This window comes from Ambystoma mexicanum, chromosome 5q, assembly GCF_040938575.1.
Source record: "Ambystoma mexicanum isolate Mex_15411 chromosome 5q, UKY_AmexF1_1, whole genome shotgun sequence".
Lineage (NCBI taxonomy): Eukaryota > Metazoa > Chordata > Amphibia > Caudata > Ambystomatidae > Ambystoma > Ambystoma mexicanum.
This window is the reverse complement of record NC_090933.1, coordinates 820374987-820398245: the sequence shown is the minus strand read 5'-3', so window position 1 is coordinate 820398245 and position 23259 is coordinate 820374987. Positions and strand designations below refer to the sequence as shown.

At 44.2% G+C, this 23259-nt stretch overlaps 1 protein-coding gene across 2 annotated transcripts in view; it reads left to right on the top strand.

Moving 5' to 3' along the window:
- Positions 1-23259, top strand: part of RMDN1 (regulator of microtubule dynamics 1) — an 857211-nt gene that overhangs the window by 74597 nt on the left and 759355 nt on the right. The window contains exon 1 of one of the 2 annotated variants that reach the window (XM_069621303.1): positions 17872-18147. The exons of the other annotated variant lie outside the window; for it this stretch is intronic. Coding sequence (XP_069477404.1) covers positions 17874-18147 — 274 coding nt within the window. The 5' untranslated portion in view covers positions 17872-17873. Of the gene's footprint in view, positions 1-17871; positions 18148-23259 lie in introns of those variants that run through there. 2 annotated transcript variants of the gene reach the window in all.

The following is a 23259-nucleotide window of genomic DNA, read 5'->3' as shown; positions in this document are numbered from 1 at the left end:
TGTTGAGGAGTATTTAATGACAATTTGAAATGATTAATTAAATTTGGATTGGTGAGTTTTACTAAGCTGCCTTCACAGTTTGTCACTCTGTAGTTACCTTTTTTTCATCAGGTTTTATATTATTTTTGTATGTGTAGTTTTGGGCTATGTGGTATAGACACATGGTGACCAAAGTGGTACTCCTGTTTAGGTAGTATGTGTCCAATAAATTGTTTTTTAAAATGTCTTAGCTTTTGGGATCATGTTTGGCTGTTGTTTCTATATCTTCGTATGATTTTAGAACTCTTTTCCTAGATTTAGCTGGACCAAGACTAAGCCATACTATATTTTCAGATTTACCATACAATGCAGTACTAGTTAAACGATCAGCAGCTTCATAGGGACCACATTCTCTATGGGAGAGCATTTTAATGCCCAAGCTGTATAATTTCTGAGATACTGTTTTATCTGATGACAGGTAATTCCAGAGGTCTTGAAGCTCTGTCTTTTCTGCTTTGGTTAAGTATGCTGTGACATATCGTGCAACTGAGTGGAATTGTCTGCAATGTACTGCACATCTATGTTTGCATTCCATAAGTGGTCAATGATTGCATTGTAATCATTGATATATTTTTCTTCTTTTCTTTTTATGTAATATGTATTTTTAGGTGACTTACCTTTAACACTATGGGCCTCATTACACGGAAGGCGGTGGTCCAGGGTGCTATTAGCACCCTGGACCATGCCGGTAAAATACCGGCACCGCCTTGGCGGAAAGGGGATTTACCGCCCCATTCCAAGGTTGGAGGGGCGGTAAATCCCCTTTCCGCCATTGCCCTTCCCCATTCCCATTTCTGCCCCATAGAGCTCTATGGGACTGGGGAAGGCGCTAATTACGGCACCGCAATTTTGCGGTGCCGTAATTAGCTCCGAGGTCCCTTAGCGGGTTGGTATTTAACGCCTGCAAAAAGCAGGCGTTAAAACTCCAACCCGCTAAGGGACCTCGTAGTACGGCGGTAAGGGTTAACGGTCACCGTTGCCATTAACGGTGACCGTTAACCCTTACCGCCGTCCGTGTAATGAGGCCCTATGTCTAACTGAAGACATTAGGTTGTTCACTTGACCTGTATTTGTAACTGTTCTAGGGAAACCAAATCGGCATTTGGTATAGTATTTCCCTTTGTTTTTGTATTTGTGACGACAATATTTGCCACATTTGTGTCTTTGAAATTGTAAAATTTGTGCATGAAGATCACTATTTGTGGATTCAGATGGAATTTCACAAGTGACATATTTTTCAATAAACTATAAAACAGTGGCATCACTGTCTTGACCAAATTTAGGAGCATCTTTAATCCATAAAAGCATGTGGATATGTGGTGCTCCTCTGGCTTGGTATTCTTTTCTCCGAAAGAAGTGTTGCACTTCTCCAAGGCGAAGAACAGTTTTATTACAAATAACATGTAGCATAGCAATGAAGCGATGGTGAAAATATCTTGAAACATTAACAGGATCCAGAGAACAAAGTTCTCCAGGTGTTAGTATATCTATGTTTGTTTTGTTTTTGTTTGATATGCGTAGGAAATCATGTAAATCTTCCCATGCATATTCTGCACAACTTAATGTAACAAACCAAGTGGGTGGACCAAGGTTTCTGATCATTCAACGTACATCACCATGACGTCAAAACCAGTACTCTTTAGTACCACGCATATTTGCTAATAGATTTGTAATATTTGATTGTAAAATCTCATCTTTTTGTTGAACTTTTTGTAATAATTGTGTAGCTGTCATATTTTGAAAGTGCAAACCTGATTTTAATATGTGTGCAACTCTGTAACATAAAGTTGCTAGTTCACTTTCAAAGAGTAGGTGGAATATGTATTCCACATTTTGTCTAAATCTGGGATCTTCAGAATACATCCGTAATGAGCGGTATTCTGATGCTGATATTTGAATAGGTCTATCATCGTACTTTCCTCCTTTGCCAGTAGGAAAGAGTAGAGGAAAAGCACGTGCTTCTATACTTTCTTCCCATATGCTGATTGGTGATCCTTTTGTTTGACGCATTTGGTACGTTTCCAGTGCATCTTCTATGGTGTCATTAGAGTGCAATGGATGAATTGTATAATGGTCTAAAGTATTTGATATTGTAGCAGGATCTAGGAGCTCAAATTGACCAGCTTTGTGTGTCTCTTGAATTATTTCAGTTGTATCCTTCAAGTTTTCTTCAATATTAATTTCTTTGTAATATTCATTATTCTTTTTAAGACATTCCAAGGCTTCTCTAACTTTATGTAAATCTACCAGCTGTTGCCAAATTTTTTTGTCTTTTGTAGGTACTCCATTTACTAAGATAATTAAAGATTGCTGCATTACTCCTAGAGTGTGCACATTTTCTTTTAGATCTAATGGTAAATACACTACTTTTCCACAAATACCTTTCACTAATTCAGAGGGAGGTAATTTTGCAGTGTTTGGTTGAAGGCGTATTCTTGCTTGAAATGGGTGCACTGTTTGAATTATGATGCTCTCATATAAATTAAGCTGTTCAAGGGGTTTTGGTAGTGGATATAATTCCAAATTATTTGTGATAGCAAGTGAAGGAGTTTGGTTGTTGTCAAGTTTTGTAGTGCAGTAACTACAAAGTATTAAGGGGTCAGTTATTTCATATTTGTGTTCTGCTATAAGATAGAGAGCTAATTCAAACCATTTAGAATCTTCATTGTCTTCTATTTTGGATGCTAGGTCTACAGTTTTTGTGTTACTTTTATAAAAAGTTCTGCAGCAACATACACACACATGGTTTGGTACTTCAGCTGATGTACTTTTAAATTTTAGTATTTCTTTTTTGTATGTGTGTAGTAAAAGGTTGCCATGTGTAGAATTGTTACTAATTTGGTTTACAGCTATTTCATTCTGTAAGTGGCTTTCACTTCCAAAATATTTTTTCTGGATATAGTTGATTTCTTCAAGTAGGTATTTTGCTGTACCATGTAGAAGAATGTTATTTAAATTGGCTAGTGCTAAAGCAGGACTTTTAGCATAGTACAGTTTATAAACTAGATTTCTTATAGTTGAATGATGTGTTGATATCCCTTTGATATCATGGAAGGTGGTTTTGGAAGTAGGTACTGTAATGCAGGCCAATGAATTTCCTTCTAGTCCTGTGTACTTCCGTACTGGACAGGTATCCATATTTTGCAGTAGTTTAATTTTGATTTTGTCTTTGCTTTTCACATATTGATTGAGGAATTGGCGTAAAGACTTGAATGGAGGGGTAATTCTAAGTTTTCAGGGCATATTTTTGTAAGGAGTACTTCTTGTTCCATTATGGTATTATTAACATTTTCCTAACCTCAACCACTGCTATGTATGGCAATTGTATTTGTTTGCTTTTGTTTGTATGCTTCTTCATTAAAGTATGGTTCTGTGCTTGTAGTGTGACTCCATTCACCTCCGCAGATACTTAAGAAGTTCTTTCTGTTGACATTTCGTTTATTGAGAAGTCTTTTTTGTAATTTAGTTATAAGTTTTGTTAGTGGTTTCATTTTGTTTAACACTAAAATAAATAACTTTCTTTTGAGAAGAATTCTACTGTCTATCCACGCATCTAAGATTAATTTCCTACGATAGGTTTTAAGGGTTGAACCTGGTTTCTCTCCTGTTTTTATAAGATTTTGAAGGACTTTGTGACAGAACATTTTGGCTAAAATACTTTTCTTGGTATGCTTACTTTGCACTATATCAAGATTTATAGAAGCAGTTTTATCTGTAGTGATAGCTGATTTTTTGTTAATTGTTTTCTGGTTTGTTTTACATTTTGATAGAGGAGGAAAAGTTTTTGTACTTGAAACTTCTTTTGTTTCACTAAATGACTGTATTAGCTGTTTTGTTTCTACTTTTTTGACAAATTCTGCTAGAGATGGATGCTTATGTTGGACACTTTTATTTTCATTTGCTCTACTTCTGCGTTGCTTTCTACAGACTAGATTTTTGGTAGGCATTCTTTAGGGTCTGTTGAAAAAAATAAAGAAGGTATGGGTTGGGGTGTTCTGCAATGTATGTGTGCTTTGTGCATGTGTGTTTGAGTAAGATGATAAAGATGTATGCAATGGTGTGTGATTGTGCATTGGGCAACTACAACTAGTAGGGATGGGTATTCTTGAATTAATGTGTTACTAAACTTCGGTTCAGATTACAGAAAAAAGTAAGCTAGTGGTGTGGAGAAGTACAAATAGTGAATCTAATGCTATACAATTAAAACAGTTGTTTGTTTTATAACATCAAAATTCTAGTGGCTGAGTTGGGTAATCTGTGTGTCGAAAAATAGGAATTATTGGGCCATTCTGGCTGTAAATCGTTGTTTAAGAAATGGGGACTTTTGGACAGAATGGTGCAGAATCTCTATTTTTAGGCACAGAAATATCATGAATTAATCTTACAGTTTGAGTAATAATAGAAATATTATGGTGGTATTCAACTTACTTTTTTTTCTAAAATGAGCATGTTACTTCTTAGTTGTTCTTTGTACTTCAAAATCGGCTGCTTCTTTCCAGGAGAATGGTCTTCACTGCAATTGTAAAAGAAATATATTAGTAATTTTGTTTGTATATACTACTGTTTTTAATTTAGACATTGATTTTTTTAATTGACAACCTCAGCACCTTCCTCAAAATCATTAAAACTATCTTATTCACATAAGATATGTTGCACCAGTTGAATACAAATCATATGTTGTTAATGAATAAACTGTATTGCAATGACTAACTGTAGCAAACAAAATATCTTTAGTATGCCTTGTGGAGTTCATAATGTACCACTGAATACCACTATTCCTGTAACTAAGCTTTTGCAAGTAATAGTGCCTCAAAGTCATGGGCTGCTTGTCCCATATAAATGTAAGTAATTAATAAATAAAAAATAAAACAAATGTTTATGTAATTGTACAAGTATTGTTGTTTGAGATTTGAACATAGAGTGTGCATGCAATTTTGTTTGACTATATGTAGTCTATATTTTATTTGAAAAATGTTAGTTCAACATGATTTGAGTGTGCGTGTGTGTATAAAGAAATTAAATAGTATAAAGGTTTGTAAGTGACAGTTGATTTTAGGAGATTGAAAAAAGACAGTAGATTCATTTTACAAATTATACAAGCTAAAAGTCAGTTAATCTGTTTATTTGAAAGTAGAAAATGTGTTAATGTACTTTACAGAAAATATGCATACCTGTAGTTTGTGTTTATGCATATGGATATGCATGGAGCTGCAAGTAGAATTCTTGGAGACTTGTACAGTATTTCTTGTAGGAGGTGCTTTCTAATGAAATGACACTTGTACTCAGAGAGATTCACAGTACATTTGCAGTGCTGATCTATGATGATGATGCAGTTAGATGTAGAGGTCTTGGATGTGATTGGTGGATGGTCACGTGGCTTCTTAGCTACATCCAATCATGGAATGGCACAGAGAGTGAAGTGGAAATGGTAGAAGGGCTGTCCATGTTAAGATATGTCTCCGGACATGGCGGTAGTTCGCGGACATCGGGTGTTACATCCGGGGATTTTTGGGTTGGGAAGCCATGCAAATGAGAATGAGCATAGAAAGGGATTGGTCAGGAAAGTTTAGTGGGTGTGTTGTGCTAGGAGAGATTTTCTCACATACACTTTTTGCTGAGAGAAGAAGAGATAGCTATGGCTGTGTGTTTCAAAAAACAGATTGTTTGGATTTTGGGAGACTCGTGGATACATTGGTTGAAGGTGCATGCAGAAAGCTGTGGAGCAGCTGTAGATCTTGGATTCCCATATGTGGAAATACACTGACATGGAGTACGTGGAATGAAGGGGTTGGACTTGTTACCTCTCTGTGCAACTTTGGAGACAGAGCAACATCCAGATATAATTATAATTCATTGTGGAGGGAACAGTTTAGGACATGTGTCTGGAATTTCTTTGCAATTTGCAATAAAAGAAGGACTTGGGAAAGTCATGGACATGTTTCCAAATTCTCAAGTAATTTTTTCACGGATTGCGCAGAGACAAATGTGGCTTCGTTCTTCTTCATTTGGTCCACAAATGGAGAAAGCAGGGCGCAATGTCAATAAGGCTGTTTGTGCCTTTCTAAGAGATTTTGGCATGTCCTCTTTTCACAATGAAAATATTATGTTTCTGTAGAAATCAGGACAGTAGCCGATGTGGAGTTTTGTAGACCTTTATTACACACTGGTTAAATGTAATGTCTTAACCACGGTAGTTGGACTCCAGGTTGACCCCACAGTTACTTCACTGTGAGTAAAAGGCACCATGAGTTCCTCTTCTCTTGAAGTGTCTCCTACTCTCACGGACCCGGATAGGCCCACCAGTTGCTCTCACTCTCCTCTCCTTCTCCCTGCAAAAAGCAACCAAAATGCCATTAGGCCAGTCCCTTTTATACCTGGTGCTTGGAGGGAAAAAGGGCCAATCAGGGACAACTTCCCTCCCCTCCTTTCCGATTGGTGGGGACTCTAGGCACCCACCCTCTATGAATAGAGCTGCCTCCTCCCCTCCTCCTCCTTTACTCTGGCTGCCTGGTTCCGGCTCCCCCTCCCTGTTGTCAGCCACGCCCTCTCCATCGGCCCCGCCCCCCCAACATGGTGTCTCCCTTGAGGCATGCTTCCCGGAGGCTCGTCCTGCTCGAGGCCCCATGCTGCTGCTAGGGGTCTGCGCTGCTTGAGGTAAGGAGGGGGTTCTGTTTTGTTCCCCCTGTCGGGTTCCTGCCCAGCTGTCTGGCGCACCTCTGACGCCGAGCGGTCGGCACGAGCCGGGCTCTCTAATTCCCGAGCCTCGCCGCCGCTCGCTGCTGGAGGCACGCTGTGTTCGCGGGTCTCCCAGCCGCAGCGCCAGTGGACCGAGTCCTCGTGGGCACCCGCGGCGCTGCGGCTGCAACGCCGGCACTGTCGCGGGACGCCGACAAGGCTCTCCCTTTAACAGGGACGCCTCCCCAGCGCCCGCCCTCAGCGTCGCACACGCCCGTGGTACAGTGGGCTCCTCTGGCCGTGCGTCCCGCTCTCCGTCCACCCTCACATCCTCACATACCCCCCCCACAGATCCAGGCCGGTCGGGCCGGATCGAACTCCTGGACAAGTAATCCGCCACCAGCTGAAAGCTGGCAGGTCTATGTAAGGTGACGAAGTCGAAGGGCTGGAGGGACAGGAACCATCGCAGAACTCGTTGGTTGGTGTCCTTGTGTCTCGCCAACCACTGCAGTGGTGCATGGTCGGTATATAACATAAACTTCCTCCCCAGTAGGTAGTATCGCAAAGAGTCCACCGCCCATTTAATGGCGAGACATTCCTTTTCGATAGTGGAATACGCTAACTCATGCGGAAGGAGCTTCCGATTCACAAAACAGAGCGGTCGCAGGAACCCGTCTACCTCCTGCGTCAGGACCGCCCCCAACCCCATGCCAGAGGCATCCGTCTGCAGGAAGAAATGCTTCTGGAAGTCTGGGCATACCACACCGGGTGGGATGATATACTGCGCTTCAGCCCCTCGACGGCCAGTATGGCTGCGTGATTGGTTGACAGGTCAGGGGAACCCCCGATTTTCAACGCCTCGGTCAGTGGCGCAGCCAGGGAAGAAAAACCGGGAATAACGTGCCTATAGTACCCTATAAACCCAAAGAAGGCCCTAATTTGTTTTCTGTTAGTTGGTACTGGGATCCCCTGAATAGCCTCGATTTTGGACACCTGTGGCCGAATCATGCCACCACCGACTATATGTCCGAGGTACTTGGTTTCCTGGGTCCCTAGTACCGATTTCGCTGGGTTGATGTGGAGTCCGGCCTGGGTCAGGGTGCTGACCACCTCGCGTAGATGGGTTAGGTGGTCATTCCATGATGCGCTGTATATCACAATGTCGTCCAGGTAGGCTGCAGCGTACTGGTCGTGGGGCTGTAGCAGGACGTCCATCAGCCTCTGAAAGGTGGCCGGAGCCCCATGCAACCCGAATGGTAGTACTTTATACTGAAAGAGCCCCTGGGGTGTAGCAAATGTATTTTTTTCTTTGTCAGATTCCCGTAGTGGGATCTGCCAGTATCCCTTGGTGAGGTCCAAGGTACTGAGGTAACGGGCAGCACCCAACCTTTCCAGCAGTTCATCCATCCTGGCCATGGGATAGGTTTCGTAGTGGGATATCAGGTTGAGTTGCCTAAAGTCCATACAAAATCGTACAGCCCCGTCTGGCTTGGGTACGAGTACGATTGGAGAACACCACGCACTGGTTGATGGTTCAATAATATCCAACCTAATCATTTCTTCGATCTCCTTCTTAATGATCAACCTTCGGGCCTCGGGGATCCTGTAGGGTCTCAGCCAGACTATCTGTCCGTTTAGGGTTTCGATACGATGCTCCATTAGGCCGATCCTTCCAGGTAAATGGGAGAAGGTGCTGCGGTGTGGTTTGAGCGTCTCCAGGATCTCGTTCTTCATGTGTTCAGTGAGTGTTTCACCCCACTGCACCGCATCCAATTGGCCGGTTGCGTGGAACACCCCCGTATCCTGGGTGGCTAGAATATCGACCGGGGCAGGTTCGGTCCATTTCTTCAGCAGGTTTATATGGTAGACCTTATGTGATGGGCTTCGGTCAGGTTGGTATATCCAGTAATTCACTGGTCCCACCACGTCCTTCAACACATAAGGACCTCTCCACCGAGCCAACATTTTGTTCGTACTGGTGGGTAGTAACACCAGTACCTTATCCCCTGGTTCTAGCTTTCTTAGGCGACAGCCCTTGTTGTATGTCTTCTCCTGCCGGTCTTGGGCTATACTTAGATGGGATTCTGATAGTCCCCTCAAAGTAGACAGATGGTTCTTAAGGTCCTCAGCGTACTCGGTGAGGGACATTTCCTTAGTGTTTTCCCAGTCCTCCTTAACCAGATCTAGGATTGTTCTGGGCTGTCTTCCAAACAGCAGCTCGAATGGGGAGAATCCTGTCGAGGACTGGGGGGTGTCCCTTAATACCATTAGGATCAGGGGTATGACTCTATCCCAGTCCTTCCCCTCCGGGCCTGTTACCCTCTTCATCATTTTCTTTATCGTTTGGTTGTACCTCTCCACCAACCCATCCGTTTGGGGGTGGTAGACTGAGGTACGCAGCCGTCTGATCTGTAGTCTTTCACAGACTTGTCGCATGACAGCCGACATGAAGTTTGTACCCTGATCGGTGAGGATTTCGGTGGGTAGGCCTACCCGTGCGAAGTAGGGGATGAGTTGGTCACATATCTGGTTAGCCGACGTCCCCTTTAGGGGGAAGGCCTCGGGGTACCGGGTGGCATAATCCACAATGACCAGCAGGTATCGATATCCACGACTGACTGGCGCGAGCAGGCCTACCAGATCTATACCTATCCTTTGAAAGGGTATGGTGATCAAGGGCATCCGCTGAAGAGGCGCCTTGGCTGGCTTTTCCCCACTCGTCAACTGGCAGATTTTGCATTCCTTACAGAATTTCGCCACCTCCCCATAGACCCCTGGCCAGTAGAAACGTTTTAGAATGTTTTGCTGTGTCTTTAGGGAGGCCATGTGGCCGCCACACGGGTGATTATGTGCCAACTGGAGGACAATGCCCCTGTGTGTTTTGGGTAGGAGTAGTTGTTCCCTCCGTGCTCCTCCCTCCTCTTGGTAGACCCGATAGAGCAGGCCCTGTCTAGATGTAAAACCGGCTCCCTTGGTCAGGTCTAGGTCCCCATTTGTGATGGCCCTTTCGCGGGCCAATGTTAAGGTAGGGTCCGTCAAGGTTTCTCCCCGGATGGAATCCTCATGGTCCTCCGGGTTCCAGGCTATCCGTTGGGTGGCATACATGGATGCGCACTGAGCAAGGCGAGCTTCCCTTCTTTTCCTAGTGGGTCTCTCTCATCCCTGGGTGTTCGGGGGGATGGGCTCCCTGGCAAAGGGTGCTTCTTCCCACTATCCCTGATCTAGGGCTTTGATAGTCTGGTGGAAGTGGGGCAGATCGGTCCCAATCACCACTGGGGCGGGTAAGGAGGGGAGGACGGCAGCTCTCATCTCTGCAATGTTAGGGCCCACCTCTACTGTTATGGATTTCATGGGGTAGGTCCTCACATCCCCATGTATACATCGAATTGGGATACTAACATTGGTGAGGTAAGGAGAATCACTTACGGTTGGTAGTACCGCCGTCTGCCAACTTCCACTGTCGAGTAAAGCCCTGGCTTGGTTCCCGTCTACCCGGACGTCCATCTCGTAGAGACCTTGGCATCGTGGTCCTTGCTCGGTCCTCATGAATCCGATCTCCATCAGCTCGGTGCCTCTCTTCCGGGGACAAAACCGGGCTATATGGCCCCACTCGCCACAGTCATAACATTGTGGTTGCCGGTATCCCGTGGACAACGGGGTGGACCGCGGGTCGGGACCACTCCTCTTCTCCTCGGATCCAGAAGGGCGTCCTTCCATTGCTCTTCATTTGGGAGGCCCTACTCGCAGGCTCTTGGTTGTGAGGGGTTCCAACGGTGGCATCGTGTTGCGAATGGGAGATCCGACTCCAAAGGGTTTACCCGCTCCCCCTGCCTTTTGGTAGGCCGACGCTATGTCCACAGCCTCAGATAAGGTGGGCCTGTGATGTTGTCGGACCCATCTTTGCATCGGAGGGGGTAGGGCCTCAATGAACTGCTCAAGGGTGACCTTATCTAAGACATCTTGGAGGCCTGTTCCCGGTACTTGTAACCACTTCTCGGTGAGGTCTTTAACCCGGTAGAAGAGTTGTCGGGCGTTCTCCCCCGGTTTGAGTTTAGTGTTGCGCAGCCTCATTCTGTAGGCCTCTTCGTCAAGTCCCAACCGGTCCAATACTGCCTTTTTGATTTCAGCGTAAGGCGTGGTTCCGTTTGGGTTAACGGCCTGGTAGGCACCTTGCATGATGCGAGACAAAAGGGGAGCAACATACTGGCCCCAGCGGTCCACCGGCCACTGAGCGTTTCGGGCGATCCTCTCGAATGTGGTGAAAAAGAAATCCGGGTCTTCGCCTTCCTTGAATTTCTGCAACACTGCGGAAGGGACCATGGGCTGGTTTCGTGTGCCGGTGACAGCATCCGTCAGGTGTTTTATCGTCTCTTGATGTTTGTCCTGAGAGGTGGACTGCAGGGTACCCTGCAATTGTATTGCCTGCTGAAAGGCTTGGCGATCAGCGGCCGCCTGCTGGGCCTGAAGTTGGAAGAGCTGTTGTAACTGTTGTTGCCCCTCTGACAGTGTCTGTATTATTTTCTCCATCGCGTTCTCTTTTATCCTGCCGACTACGCCACTTGTAGAAATCAGGACAGTAGCCGATGTGGAGTTTTGTAGACCTTTATTACACACTGGTTAAATGTAATGTCTTAACCACGGTAGTTGGACTCCAGGTTGACCCCACAGTTACTTCACTGTGAGTAAAAGGCACCAGGAGTTCCTCTTCTCTTGAAGTGTCTCCTAATCTCATGGACCCGGATAGGCCCACCAGTTGCTCTCACTCTCCTCTCCTTCTCCCTGCAAAAAGCAACCAAAATGCCATTAGGCCAGTCCCTTTTATACCTGGTGCTTGGAGGGAAAAAGGGCCAATCAGGGACAACTTCCCTCCCCCCTTTCCGATTGGTGGGGACTCTAGGCACCCACCCTCTATGAATAGAGCTGCCTCCTCCCCTCCTCCTCCTTTACTCTGGCTGCCTGGTTCTGGCTCCCCCTCCCTGTTGTCAGCCACGCCCTCTCCATCGGCCCCGCCCCCCTAACATGGTGTGTCCCTTGAGGCATGCTTCCCGGAGGCTCGTCCTGCTGGAGGCCCCATGCTGCTGCTAGGGGTCTGCGCTGCTTGAGGTAAGGAGGGGGTTCTGTTTTGTTCCCCCTGTCGGGTTCCTGCCCAGCTGTCTGGCGCACCTCCGACGCCGAGCGGTCGGCACGAGCCGGGCTCTTTAATTCCCGAGCCTTGCCGCCGCTCGCCGCCGGAGGCCGCCGAGGTACGCTGTGTTCGTGGGTCTCCCAGCCGCAGCGCCAGTGGACCGGGTCCTCGTGGGCACACGCGGCGCTGCAGCTGTGGGCACCCGTGGCGCTGCGGCTGCAATGCCGGCACTGTCGCGGGACGCCGACAAGGCTCTCCCTTTAACAGGGACGCCTCCCCTGCGCCCGCCCTCAGCGTCGCACACGCCCGCTGTACAGCGGGCTCCTCTGGCCGTGCGTTCCGCTCTCCGTCCACCCTCACATCCTCACAGTTTCGTAGTACATACATTTTTTGCAGAGATGGAGTACATCTAACTTATGTTGGCAAACAGATTTTTCTAAGAAACATACAAAATGCATTGCAACCTTTTTTAGAATTACAGCATCCATTTTGAAATAGGTGTTGAGTATTTTTAATTTTTCAAACACAAACACCACCAAAAGGCACTTTTCAGAGCCACCACCTCCTCCCAGAGAAAAGTGCAATGGTTATGATAGGGCAGCACCCCAAACTTTTATATGTCCGCGGACTTCTAAAAAATACAAAGGGCCTTGCTTCATTCATTTTCACTTCTATTTTTTAACTGTGAAAGGCGGCTCTGAAAAGAGCCTTTTTTTTAATTTTTGTTGTTTTATATTTCTTTTGTTTTTTTATACATGACACACTAGGAGAGGAGGGGAAAGGAGGGTAAGGGGGGGGACACCAACCACAGGGATAAGAAAGGGCAAGCTGAGAGAGGAAGAAGTAGAGTGGGTTTTATTTGGGTAGTGGGCAGATCTTCTCGTGCTCGGAGACGATAGTCTCAAGAGCACTTAGAATCGCTCCCCCCTGCAGAGTACTGCATCACAGTACATACACACAACTGTGACCCTCGAAAGGTAAGGGTCATCAGCATTGCGTATGGCCTGTGAAGCAGCTTGAGGAAGACGCTGTCCCACAGGAGTGTTCCTTGTGGTGACAGGATCAGAAACGGAGGATGAAGTAGAGGAAATCAACCTGCTAATCTCATCGCAAGGTACAACCTTGCGAACGGCCCCAGTCTGAAATGACTTGAGGTGTCGCTTCATGGTAGTGGTCCCAAACCTATACGAACTATGTCTCCCGTGACTGAGTACCATTTTGCACTCATTGCAGGTGACTCAGTTCGCACAAGCCTTAGGACCATTCCCATGAATGGTAAATAACCGCCACACCCAAGACTCACACCGGGTGCTGGTAGTAGGGATTTCCACTACCTCATTCTCGTCATCCTCTTTTTCCTCCTCTGCATCCTCACTCCTGTTACCCTCTTCAGGCCCATGGGGAGGTGGTGGTGGTGGAGGGGGTGGGGGTGGTGCTGAAGCAGGTGCAGCACCAGGTGGCAGTAGTGCAGCCATCGATGCCATCTTGATGAAGATATCAATCTGCAAGTGGCAGGAAAAATCACTGTGCTCTGAAGAATAGCCAGAAACACAATGAGAAGAAGTTCTAGGGCGTGGTCTTTTATAGGGGTGCTTGTACGCGGTTCGCAGACATGCGCGCTTTCCACGGACAAATCAAACAGAAAAAAAGGTTCAAAAAGTTTCAAAAAGTATGTAGAAACTCATGATTAGTATGTGGGACTTGTGCTATGGTGAGTTTTTATTGAAAAATATTGTGGATTACTTGAAAATGTACTTTTAAATTGTTTGGGGACATGAACAGTGTCTGCATTTTAGAGCACGCGATCAGCGTGGGCGCGGTCACATGATCGGTTCGCGAACAAATCCGCGAAGGGAGCGGCTGTCCGCAGGACATCAAATGCACGGACATTGGTTTGCGCATGTGCGTTGATGTTCTACGAACAATGTTTGGGTCCTGAAGTAATTGAAAGTGCGTCTGTTACGCTCACGTGAACCCCACAGGGGTGTCGATCGGACCCGGACAGCTGCGGTCTCCTTCAACGTGATGCGTAGTGCAGAGATGACTGTCTGAACTGGCCTGCCTAGTCTTGTCTGCTGGACCCAAAGAAGTATTTTCCTGCAAGTGGAGACAGGGATTAACCACCTGTGGGTTTTAGTGATGGCCTCCCAACTGTTCTCGCTCTCCCCCACTAATCACCTCTGATATCCCCTTAGTAACCTCACATTATGTTCGTAAAAGATGAGCTCTCCATCCTGTGTGTCTTGCAGGGGCGCGTACATACCAGTTACTTCACTGGTTCTAAGGCGTTGGGAGAGTTCCGTTAAGTATTGACTGTGAAGTCCCTGGCGGAATTGGTAAGTATCAAGTTCAAAGAGTTCAATGTGCCCGATGTTCACTCTTGTCCCCTTCCTTCCTTAAGTTGCAACTGAGTTTGTGAGAAGAAGGTCTCGTAGCTACGGCTGGCGTTCAGGTAAGAGTCTGTGTTACCCAACGCTGTCCGGTAACTATTGCATGCGTTAACGTGTTGTTTTTCTCCCTCTTTACAGATGCGGCATATGAAAATGTGGAGAGTTATGGAATTATACCACCGGTGGTAAGTCTATGGAGGTAAGAGGTTGTATTTGTTGATTCCCTTGGCTCACCTTGTTTTTTCTTGTGTCCCCTAGGTGCCGGATAACGGCGAAGAAATGATGGAGACAGTGCCAGATCGAAAGATGCTGTGAGAACTGGTGAGTATGGCGCCGTGCTGGAGCTGGCAAAGCGACGCGTGCAGGACTGATGTACTTTCCAGGTCCGGAGATGAAATGGTTCCGGAGTTAGGTGAGGAATTTAAAATAAGTTTGTTTTCTAACCTTGTCCTTTTCTTCTTCTTTATTCTAGGAGCTCCGGATTCGAGGCGGGCGTGGCAGAAGACTGGATGCTGGCTGCAGGCATGCGGGCGTGGCAGAAGACTGGATGCTGGCTGCATGCACGGTGAGCGTCAAGCTGCTGGATGCAGAATAACGCGAAGCATGTGCTGCTGTTCGGGTGTGGTTGAAATAGCCTCCAAAGTAGTTCCAGGTAAGAAGTTCCCTAGAGCCACGCCCGAGTAAAAAATAGTCCCTGTAACAAAGTAGTCCCATCCAGGCCTCATGTAGGCTTGGACTCTTTTGCAGCATGGTCTGCATCAGGTAAGTAAAGTCTATGAGCCTGGCGCCTATGGCGCCAGGACTGATTTCTATGATGAGCCTGGCGCGTAAGGCGCCAGGACTGAACCCGGACAGCCCCTAGCTGGGGCTGCTGAGGTTTAAACAAATGTCTGGATGCCTGCTCCCGGAGCTGAGGGCCGTCCTGATGCCCGGGGGTAGGCATCATGACAGCGTCACACGTCCAACCAACAGTTACGGACAGGCGTTTGTTCTTAGAACAGTTTCAACTTTCTTGCGAACAATACAGACAGACATAGCGTCCTCAGGATACCTCCATTTCCGTTTATTTACGAACATTTCAGGAAACCGCGTGTGTTCTTAGAACAGTTTCAACTTGGTAGCGAACAGTACGGACAGGTATAGTGTTCTTCAGGACACCTCCATTTTTGTTTATTTACGAACATTTCAGAACACCCGTGCTGTCCGCGAACACCTAAATTGTTTTTTTTTTAAACTGAAATTAATTACAACGCAATGTAAACATTTTACTTTATTTAACATATATTAACTATTTATGACAGAGAAGGTGAGGCAGAAACGGAAACAAAAACAGGAACATTAGGGCTTTCAACAGGATTTGTATCAGGTGAAGAAGCGATGGAAGTCTCATAAAAACGTTTCGGGTCATGGAGAGGGTTTGGGGATAATTGACTGGGATATGGTGAGGGGGGACAAGTTCATGTGGGACAATGGTATGAGGTTTTTGGTTTAAAATGAACTTCAACAAACGTTTTCAAATTATTAAAATTAGTCAACAATAAATCCATGTTTTCTTTTATGCTGTCAAGAGTGTTATCCATAACAGCTTCTTCAGAGGTATTTTCTATTTTGGTATAGTCTGTACAAACAAAATATATATGTTAAGTGCATATAAAATAATAATAATTAAATGGTTTATATTGTAAAGTATCTACCATTAGTTTTACTATCTTCTGACATTTCCTCATGTGGGAAATGCTCCTCTAGCCATTCCAGAGTACTAGACATTTCTGTGAGAAAAAAAAGATAATATCATTTTTTTTTAATCTAATACAGAAAATGTATAAATATATGAGTAAAATGCGGTACATTTACTATTTAAGGTTTGGTATGTTCTGAGTACTCTATAGGTCTGCTCTTGCTCTTAGTTGTGGAGTGTCTGTGAGGTAATTATGTTGGAAGCCTATTTATCTTCTTTTGGTATATTCCATTTTAGAACATATTGTATTTAAATGAATGTTTAGTGTGTTACATATATGGGTTACACTTTTTATGTATTACTACATATAATGTGTATGTGTGCTGGTTTGTGAATTTGTAAAATGTTCATATGTTATGATATAACAATCAAACAAACCCCCCAGAGTATTTAGGTAGTGGTACTGTTGTCCGCACATGTCCGCGGACATTAAAAGTGTTCGCGGATTCAAACTCAGTAGAGAAGGTTCATTATGTTCAATTTTACATGTAGATAAAATCAGAGTTATTATTATTAAGTTGTGCTACTAAAAACCTATGAAATTCAGTGAAAAAACGTTGTTAAAGGGACGTTATGGTTAAGTTGCGCTACTAAAAACCTATGAAATTCAGTGAAAAAACTTTGTTAAAGGGACGTTATGGTTATAAGTAAAACCGAAAAACCCTTGAAATTCGCCAGTTATGGTAAGCTAAGCAACCATAACTCACGCCACCACCGTGCACTGTTAAGACTAACTAACTAATGTGTGTACAAGGGATTCTTATTATAATGTTGAAAAAAACTGTCAAGGATCATTGGAATAAATGTCATGAGCTAATTAGTGCATTAAGCAATACATTGATATAAATAGCATTCTATTATGAAGTTCTATCCAGTATACTAACCTACTCATGCAGAAACATAGGCATGGTTTGCAGCATATATGATGAAGGTACAATATTCATAATGTTGATATGTTGAATAATGATATGATAACTGTTTTCTTATTAGAGTTTTGCGTACTGTGAAATATGTAATAAGTAGCTAATAAAATCCACGCATTACATAATTGCATTATTACAAACAAAACACAAAGAGACAAGAACACATACAGATATGGGTATATACAGGGAAAGTGAAGTAAGCAAAAAAGCAGAAGTAGTAGCAGAAATAATTCATAACCTAACTGATTATCTTTATGCAAATAAATGATTGCTCTGTTTGAAAGCTGCTGTTTACCCTATGTATATGTATCACATGATGTGACTGGACCCTAAGGAAAGTAATGTGAGTACAATGTATACAAATATGAGCATATACAGGGAAAGTACAGTAATTAAAAAACAACAGAACTATCAGAAAGTGCTGATAACTCTACTGATGATCTTCATGCACAGAAAGGATTGCTGTCTTTCAAGCTTGTGTCTTCCCCTATGTATATGTTTCATATGATATGACTGGACCCTAAGGGAATTACTATAAGAACATACTGGAAGGATAAGTCTACACATATAGTACATTTACAATTTTTAGTTCCTGACTGTTACTGAAGAAAACCATGTGGCTTAGATATGTCAGTAATGGAAAAAAGAGGGAGCCAGACATGTGATGTCATCAGTGATGTTATCAATGACATTTGTGATGTCATCATTGATGTCGTGGGTGTTAGTCTTAACAGTGCACGGTGGTGGCGCGAGTTATGGTTGCTTAGCTTACCATAACTGGCGAATTTCAAGGGTTTTTCGGTTTTACTTATAACCATAACGACCCTTTAACACAGTTTTTTCACTATACATATATATATAGGCGAGAGAGAGAGATTCATAGAGAGATGTATAGCAAGAGGCCTACATTTAAAAGTAATGAAGGAAAATATTAGTAAGTAGAACATAAAGTCCCATACTTTCATTCTTTGACAGTGACTTCTATGTCTTCTAAAGAGAATAGCAAAGAAGTGCAGACCGATGGAGTCGCTGTGGCGAGCACACTGTCGGACATTTTGAATACTTTGAAGGAAGTCAATGGTGCTATGAGTTCATTAATCAGCACTGCTTTACACATCAACCAAAATGTTATACAATTACGAGAAGAAATTGAGAATCCACTTCGTAATAATTCAAAATGTATATTTATAAAAGAGGAAGAATTTGGCCAATTACAACCACGCCGGTTTGATGGAGGATCCCTTTCCACCACATCAGGTAATCATGAGAATAAAGTTTCCCTTTCACCTACTCCTAGGCCTAATCGACGTGATGTTACACCTTTGCTTTCATTTTTAATAAGAGACTAGTCAATGTTGATTTAATTTTGATGTTTTTTCTTGAATGCTCACTTTCTACTTTTAGTGTGAGAATTATTAAGTTATATTGAAAAGGTAAGCTTTATAACACATGCGCTCAAACAATGTACTATAGGAATACTTTTAGGGTAAATAATTAAAATAACTGTGCCATTGCAAGAAAGTGATAGAATACAAAGAGTGCAATAATATCTGTAACCATAGCTTTAATTTCAGAACAATGAATTGTAAAGAACACATATTTATGACACTTATAGAAACAGACATTGAGTGGTTTGGGTGATACCCCCCTGAGGGACGAGGCATAGAGTTGTTAAGTAGGTATTTGTTTTATTGAAAGCGTTGATTATTTCAAAAGCTGCTGCTAACCATTGGCATACATAGAATAGAAATCAGGTGACTAGACTAATACAGATGGTAAGAAGTCATCACTAAAGAAATCTGATCTGGTAGCATACTCAATAACCCATTCCCCACAGTCTTAGTGTGAGTATGACCCACTTATATATCTATATTTATATATAAAGCAGAAACTCTGTTAGTTGGTTCCTTATACAATTCCACACTGTTCCACCAACCTGCACCAAATTTGGTATAGTTACCTGTTAGGACCCTCTGGACATTACAGACTACATGACATTTGGACACCCCACCTCTTTCTGCGGATTTCAGCCACTTCACACCTGAGACAGTTGCCTGCAATCGGCGAAACATCAATGTGCTTGTAGAAGGACTGGATGAAGCTCATTTTAAGCATCTCAACACTAGGAACAAAAAGGTCCCTGTGGGACCTTAAAAACCACACTTCAAGGCCATTTGACGCACCTTTTATGACATGTTTGCACCGAAATGCACTGCAACGCACCAGAGACATTTTGTACTTTCTATGCTTTTCTATTTCCAGATGTCTCCCAAAAAGTCAAAATCCATTGGACAAATGAATCCAAAATCAAAGGCAGTGAGATTATTAACTACAGAACCCGTGTGGAGTACGAGTACGTTTTGCTAGTAAATTATATAGAGGACAGGTTACATTAGCATAGACAAATCCACATATTTATAATGCTACTTGGTATGCCTTTTAATTTTATGCCAAGTAACTATACACATTGGTATTAACCCAATGCTCCTATAATCTTCTTTGTAAGTGCCAGTACTGAAAAACACTATTTTGCTATGCCATAATTAGTGATCACCCTGTACTGTTTGAGTATTGTACAACCTTAAGAATGGGATGTAAAAGTCAACGCACATTTATAGATGAACTAACATAAGTACCCGGCTTCGATGAACAAATATTGTTGTTTGCCACAAAGGAAAAATGCAAAAGACGTTAATTTCACTAATTAATTGAACACCAAATTTTCATTTATCTGCGATTTAAATTCTCACATGAATATCATATTTGTATGCTTACTCTGATTATTTGCAGTGTTGTTAGCAGCGGTGGCCATTTTCACTGCTAAACACACACTGCAAATAATCAGAGTAAGCATACAAATATGATATTCATGTGAGAATTTAAATTGGAGTTGAATACAAATGTGGTGTTTAATTAATTTGTTTAATTTAATTAAATGAATTAGTGAAATTAACATGCATCGATTTTATTGCAAAACAAATCAATGAAAAAAAAATTGAAAACAAAAAAACATAAGACCAGTTTAGCACAGACAGCGCGATGATGACCACTTTCTACAAATGACCTGTAGATGGCATGCGGAAACACCACAAAACGGAATGCCGAAAACACCAAAAAATGTAATTTTCTCAGGAACGGGATGACCTATTGAGCTATAAATAGTTGCATTAATTCAGTAGTGAAATAAATAATATTCCATGCAAAATTCATGACGCCAGTCCTCACCGTTCATGAGGAGTTACGTCCCCAAGATCAACACCATATACAAACACAACTTTTCTTTATATATATAGATAGTGTATGCAAATTGCTCTATTTTTAACCAGTAAAGGTGGCTCGGAAAAGAGCCTTTATGGTTTTCTCTTATTAACAATAATAGCAAGAACAGAAGGAAGGATAAACTTCAACGGAGGAGCAAGGTTATAAAATGAGGTGTTGAGGAGTAATACTAAAAACTGTATGTCAGGAAAGAGAGCAGTGTGATTGGGGCATATACAGTTGCATTAAAGGAAGATTTTAGCTTGTCACCACTACACAACAATGCCCGAGACTCGATGCACAAGTTAGTTAGCGAGCAGTGACTATACTGCCTCCTTGATGGTGGCAACCAACCTCAGGTGCCCTCTTTCTAAACCTGACGTTGTGCAGAGGGGAGAGTGGCAGCAATTGGCCCTTTGCACCACAATGGGAAGCTTTATCCACACAACACATATGTATGTTGTGTGTGTATGTGGAGCATTCTAGAGGATGTGCCATAAGAATATTTGGCACCAGTTCCTTGTCTAAGAGTGGCTCTACAGTCTTTGTAGTGAACACTGCCTGCTTTTATCTTCGCAACTCCCCCTACAGTCTTGGAAAATCGCCAAGTCCATTAGATGTTTCTGGACTAGATGGCTCCTTGGGAGAATCCCACTTCCTGCACAACCTCCCCCTGGTTGAATTCCCCCCTCTCTTCCTACTGGCAGACATCCTAATTCATCCCTTCTGCTGCCATTGAATAAGGAAACACAAGAGATGCTCCCACTAATACAGATCAAGAAGAATGCAGGAAAGCAGGTGGAGTCTTTACTTTAGACATGCACTAAATTTAAGAGGCAGTATGTGCAGTGAATCAGCACATTACTTTAGTACTTAAAATATTTAAGTAATGGAATGGAATGTAAAGTGGTCTTAAATAGTGCCCTTCTGCCATCCTTGTTGGTGGCATTGACGACACTGTGCATAGCACTGTAAGAAAGAATGGAGGGGGGAGTTGTTAGCGGGAGAGCAGTAGAGGCAGATGCATAACCTTTTGTGGTAATGGTGGCATGTCAGAAGTGCCCAAAGTCATACTGCCTTTCTGATTCTTATGGATTGGGCCTCACATTTGAGAATGTTATCCAGTGGAATGGAGCAAGCCTAAAATGTGATAGGTTGAAGAGATTTGGGTGTGGGTAATCCACTCATGTGGGGTGGTTGTGATAGGGCTAAAGAGAAGAGGTTAGTCATAGCTCAATTAATGATGATGTGGTAACTGGTGGGACAGTAGCCATATGTCAGTGTTTTGTGTATGTAGGATATTGATAGAAGATTTTAGAGGGGTGAAGAACCATTTTCAATCATAGTCAATTGTGATTTCCAGGGCGATGAGCAGTCAGTTTAATGGAGATTTGTACTACTATTCATTGAAGTTCCTTTTGGCTTTGTGACATCCAACCCAGATGAGTTTGATTTACAATATTCTTAGTCAAAAAGAGGAATGTGGGGGGGCGTGGCCAACCGGCGACCGATGAAGACGTGAGCCCGCAGAGCTCCCGAAGCTGCCAGCTACATCCTGAAATATCCTACGAATCTGGGCAAATACAGCCCTAAAAAGGTTCCTCAAGGGTGGCGGAAACCCAGTAGGAACAATATCTGCAACTGGTGCTAATTCCGAAGCGTCAATCCCGAGATATCGGCAGTTGGAGAGAGAGAGGCGGTTGGCGCCAAGACGAAATCAAAATGGCCGACGGCGACACAATATAGACCCACGGGCGCTGCCTCCCGCGGAAGCCGAAGAGTAGTGGCGCCAACCTCCGCTGGGGAAAGTCAGCAGCCCTGACTATCGTTGCTGACCGAAAAGAGCAACCACCTCCCCGCCCCCTGTGGCCCTCACTGGGCTAGCTGTCCTCCGGGAGGACATTCCGGCTACGCCGAGGCCCACAACACCAGCGTATCTTGGAAGACCAGCACTACAGGCCTAAGCTGAGCGGGCGCTCCGATCTCTCGTAGAGTGCCTGCCGCCAACAGCAGCGACCGCTGCGACGACGAAAGGTACCTGGAGAGCGGCACGCGGCAAAACGGGTAAGGAGAGGGGGGAGGAAGGGAGGCGATCTCCTGAGACACCGAAGCACAGCAGACGGCACCCCGGACTGTCCGTCCGCCAGCCCGCCTCCACCCCCCCCCCTACTACGAAGAATAGCCGGGGGAACGCACGCGCATTATTCCCCCCACTCGCCAGAAATGGGCAAAGAAAGGCTTAGAAGAACTGGAACCCAGAACACAATGGAGCAATATACAATGTCTGCCCCGACACCTATGGCTCAGAATAGAACTGTCGAATCACCAGTGCCCGAGGACGACATATCCCTTAGAGACGTGATGAATGCTATCTCCAATTCTCGATCCGCCATGGAAGTCAAAATGGACAGCATTTGCACAGAGGTCTCCCTGCTGCGCCATGATCTGCAGAAACTATCATCCCGTACAGGGGAGGCGGAAACGCGCATATCAGTGGCGGAGGATACTATAAGAAGCATGGGTCAACAAGTGAATGCCGCACTAGACCGCATTAAGACACTGGAGGAGAGGGTGGAAGAAGGAGAAGGCCGATCGAGAAGGAATAATATCCGAATCCTCGGCTTGCCAGAGAAAGAAGAAGGACCCAGCATGGAGCTGTTCCTCGAACAATGGTTCACCGATCTATTCGCTCCCAAATCCCTCTCAAACTTCTTCTCGATCGAACGGGCACACCGTATACCGACTGGCAGACCAATTCCCGGAGCACCACCACGAGCGGTGATAGCCAAGATCCTAAATTACAGGGACCGAGATGCGATTCTCCACATGGCAAGGACGAAAGGGACCATGACATATAACCTTCTTCCCTGACTTTACCAAAGAAGTACAAAGAGCAAGGCAATCCTTTGACACTCTCAAAAAGCGACTTCAAGGGCTGAATGTGAAGTACGGCTTGCTATTCCCAGCACAGCTGAAAATCTACCATAAGGGCACTACTGTGCACTTCACGGATCCAAAAGAGGCATGGAGCTGGGCGGAACGCAACCTAGAAGGCGAATGGGGCCCATGGAGATGGCAGGAAAACCGAAGAAACAGACCTCGACCAAACAG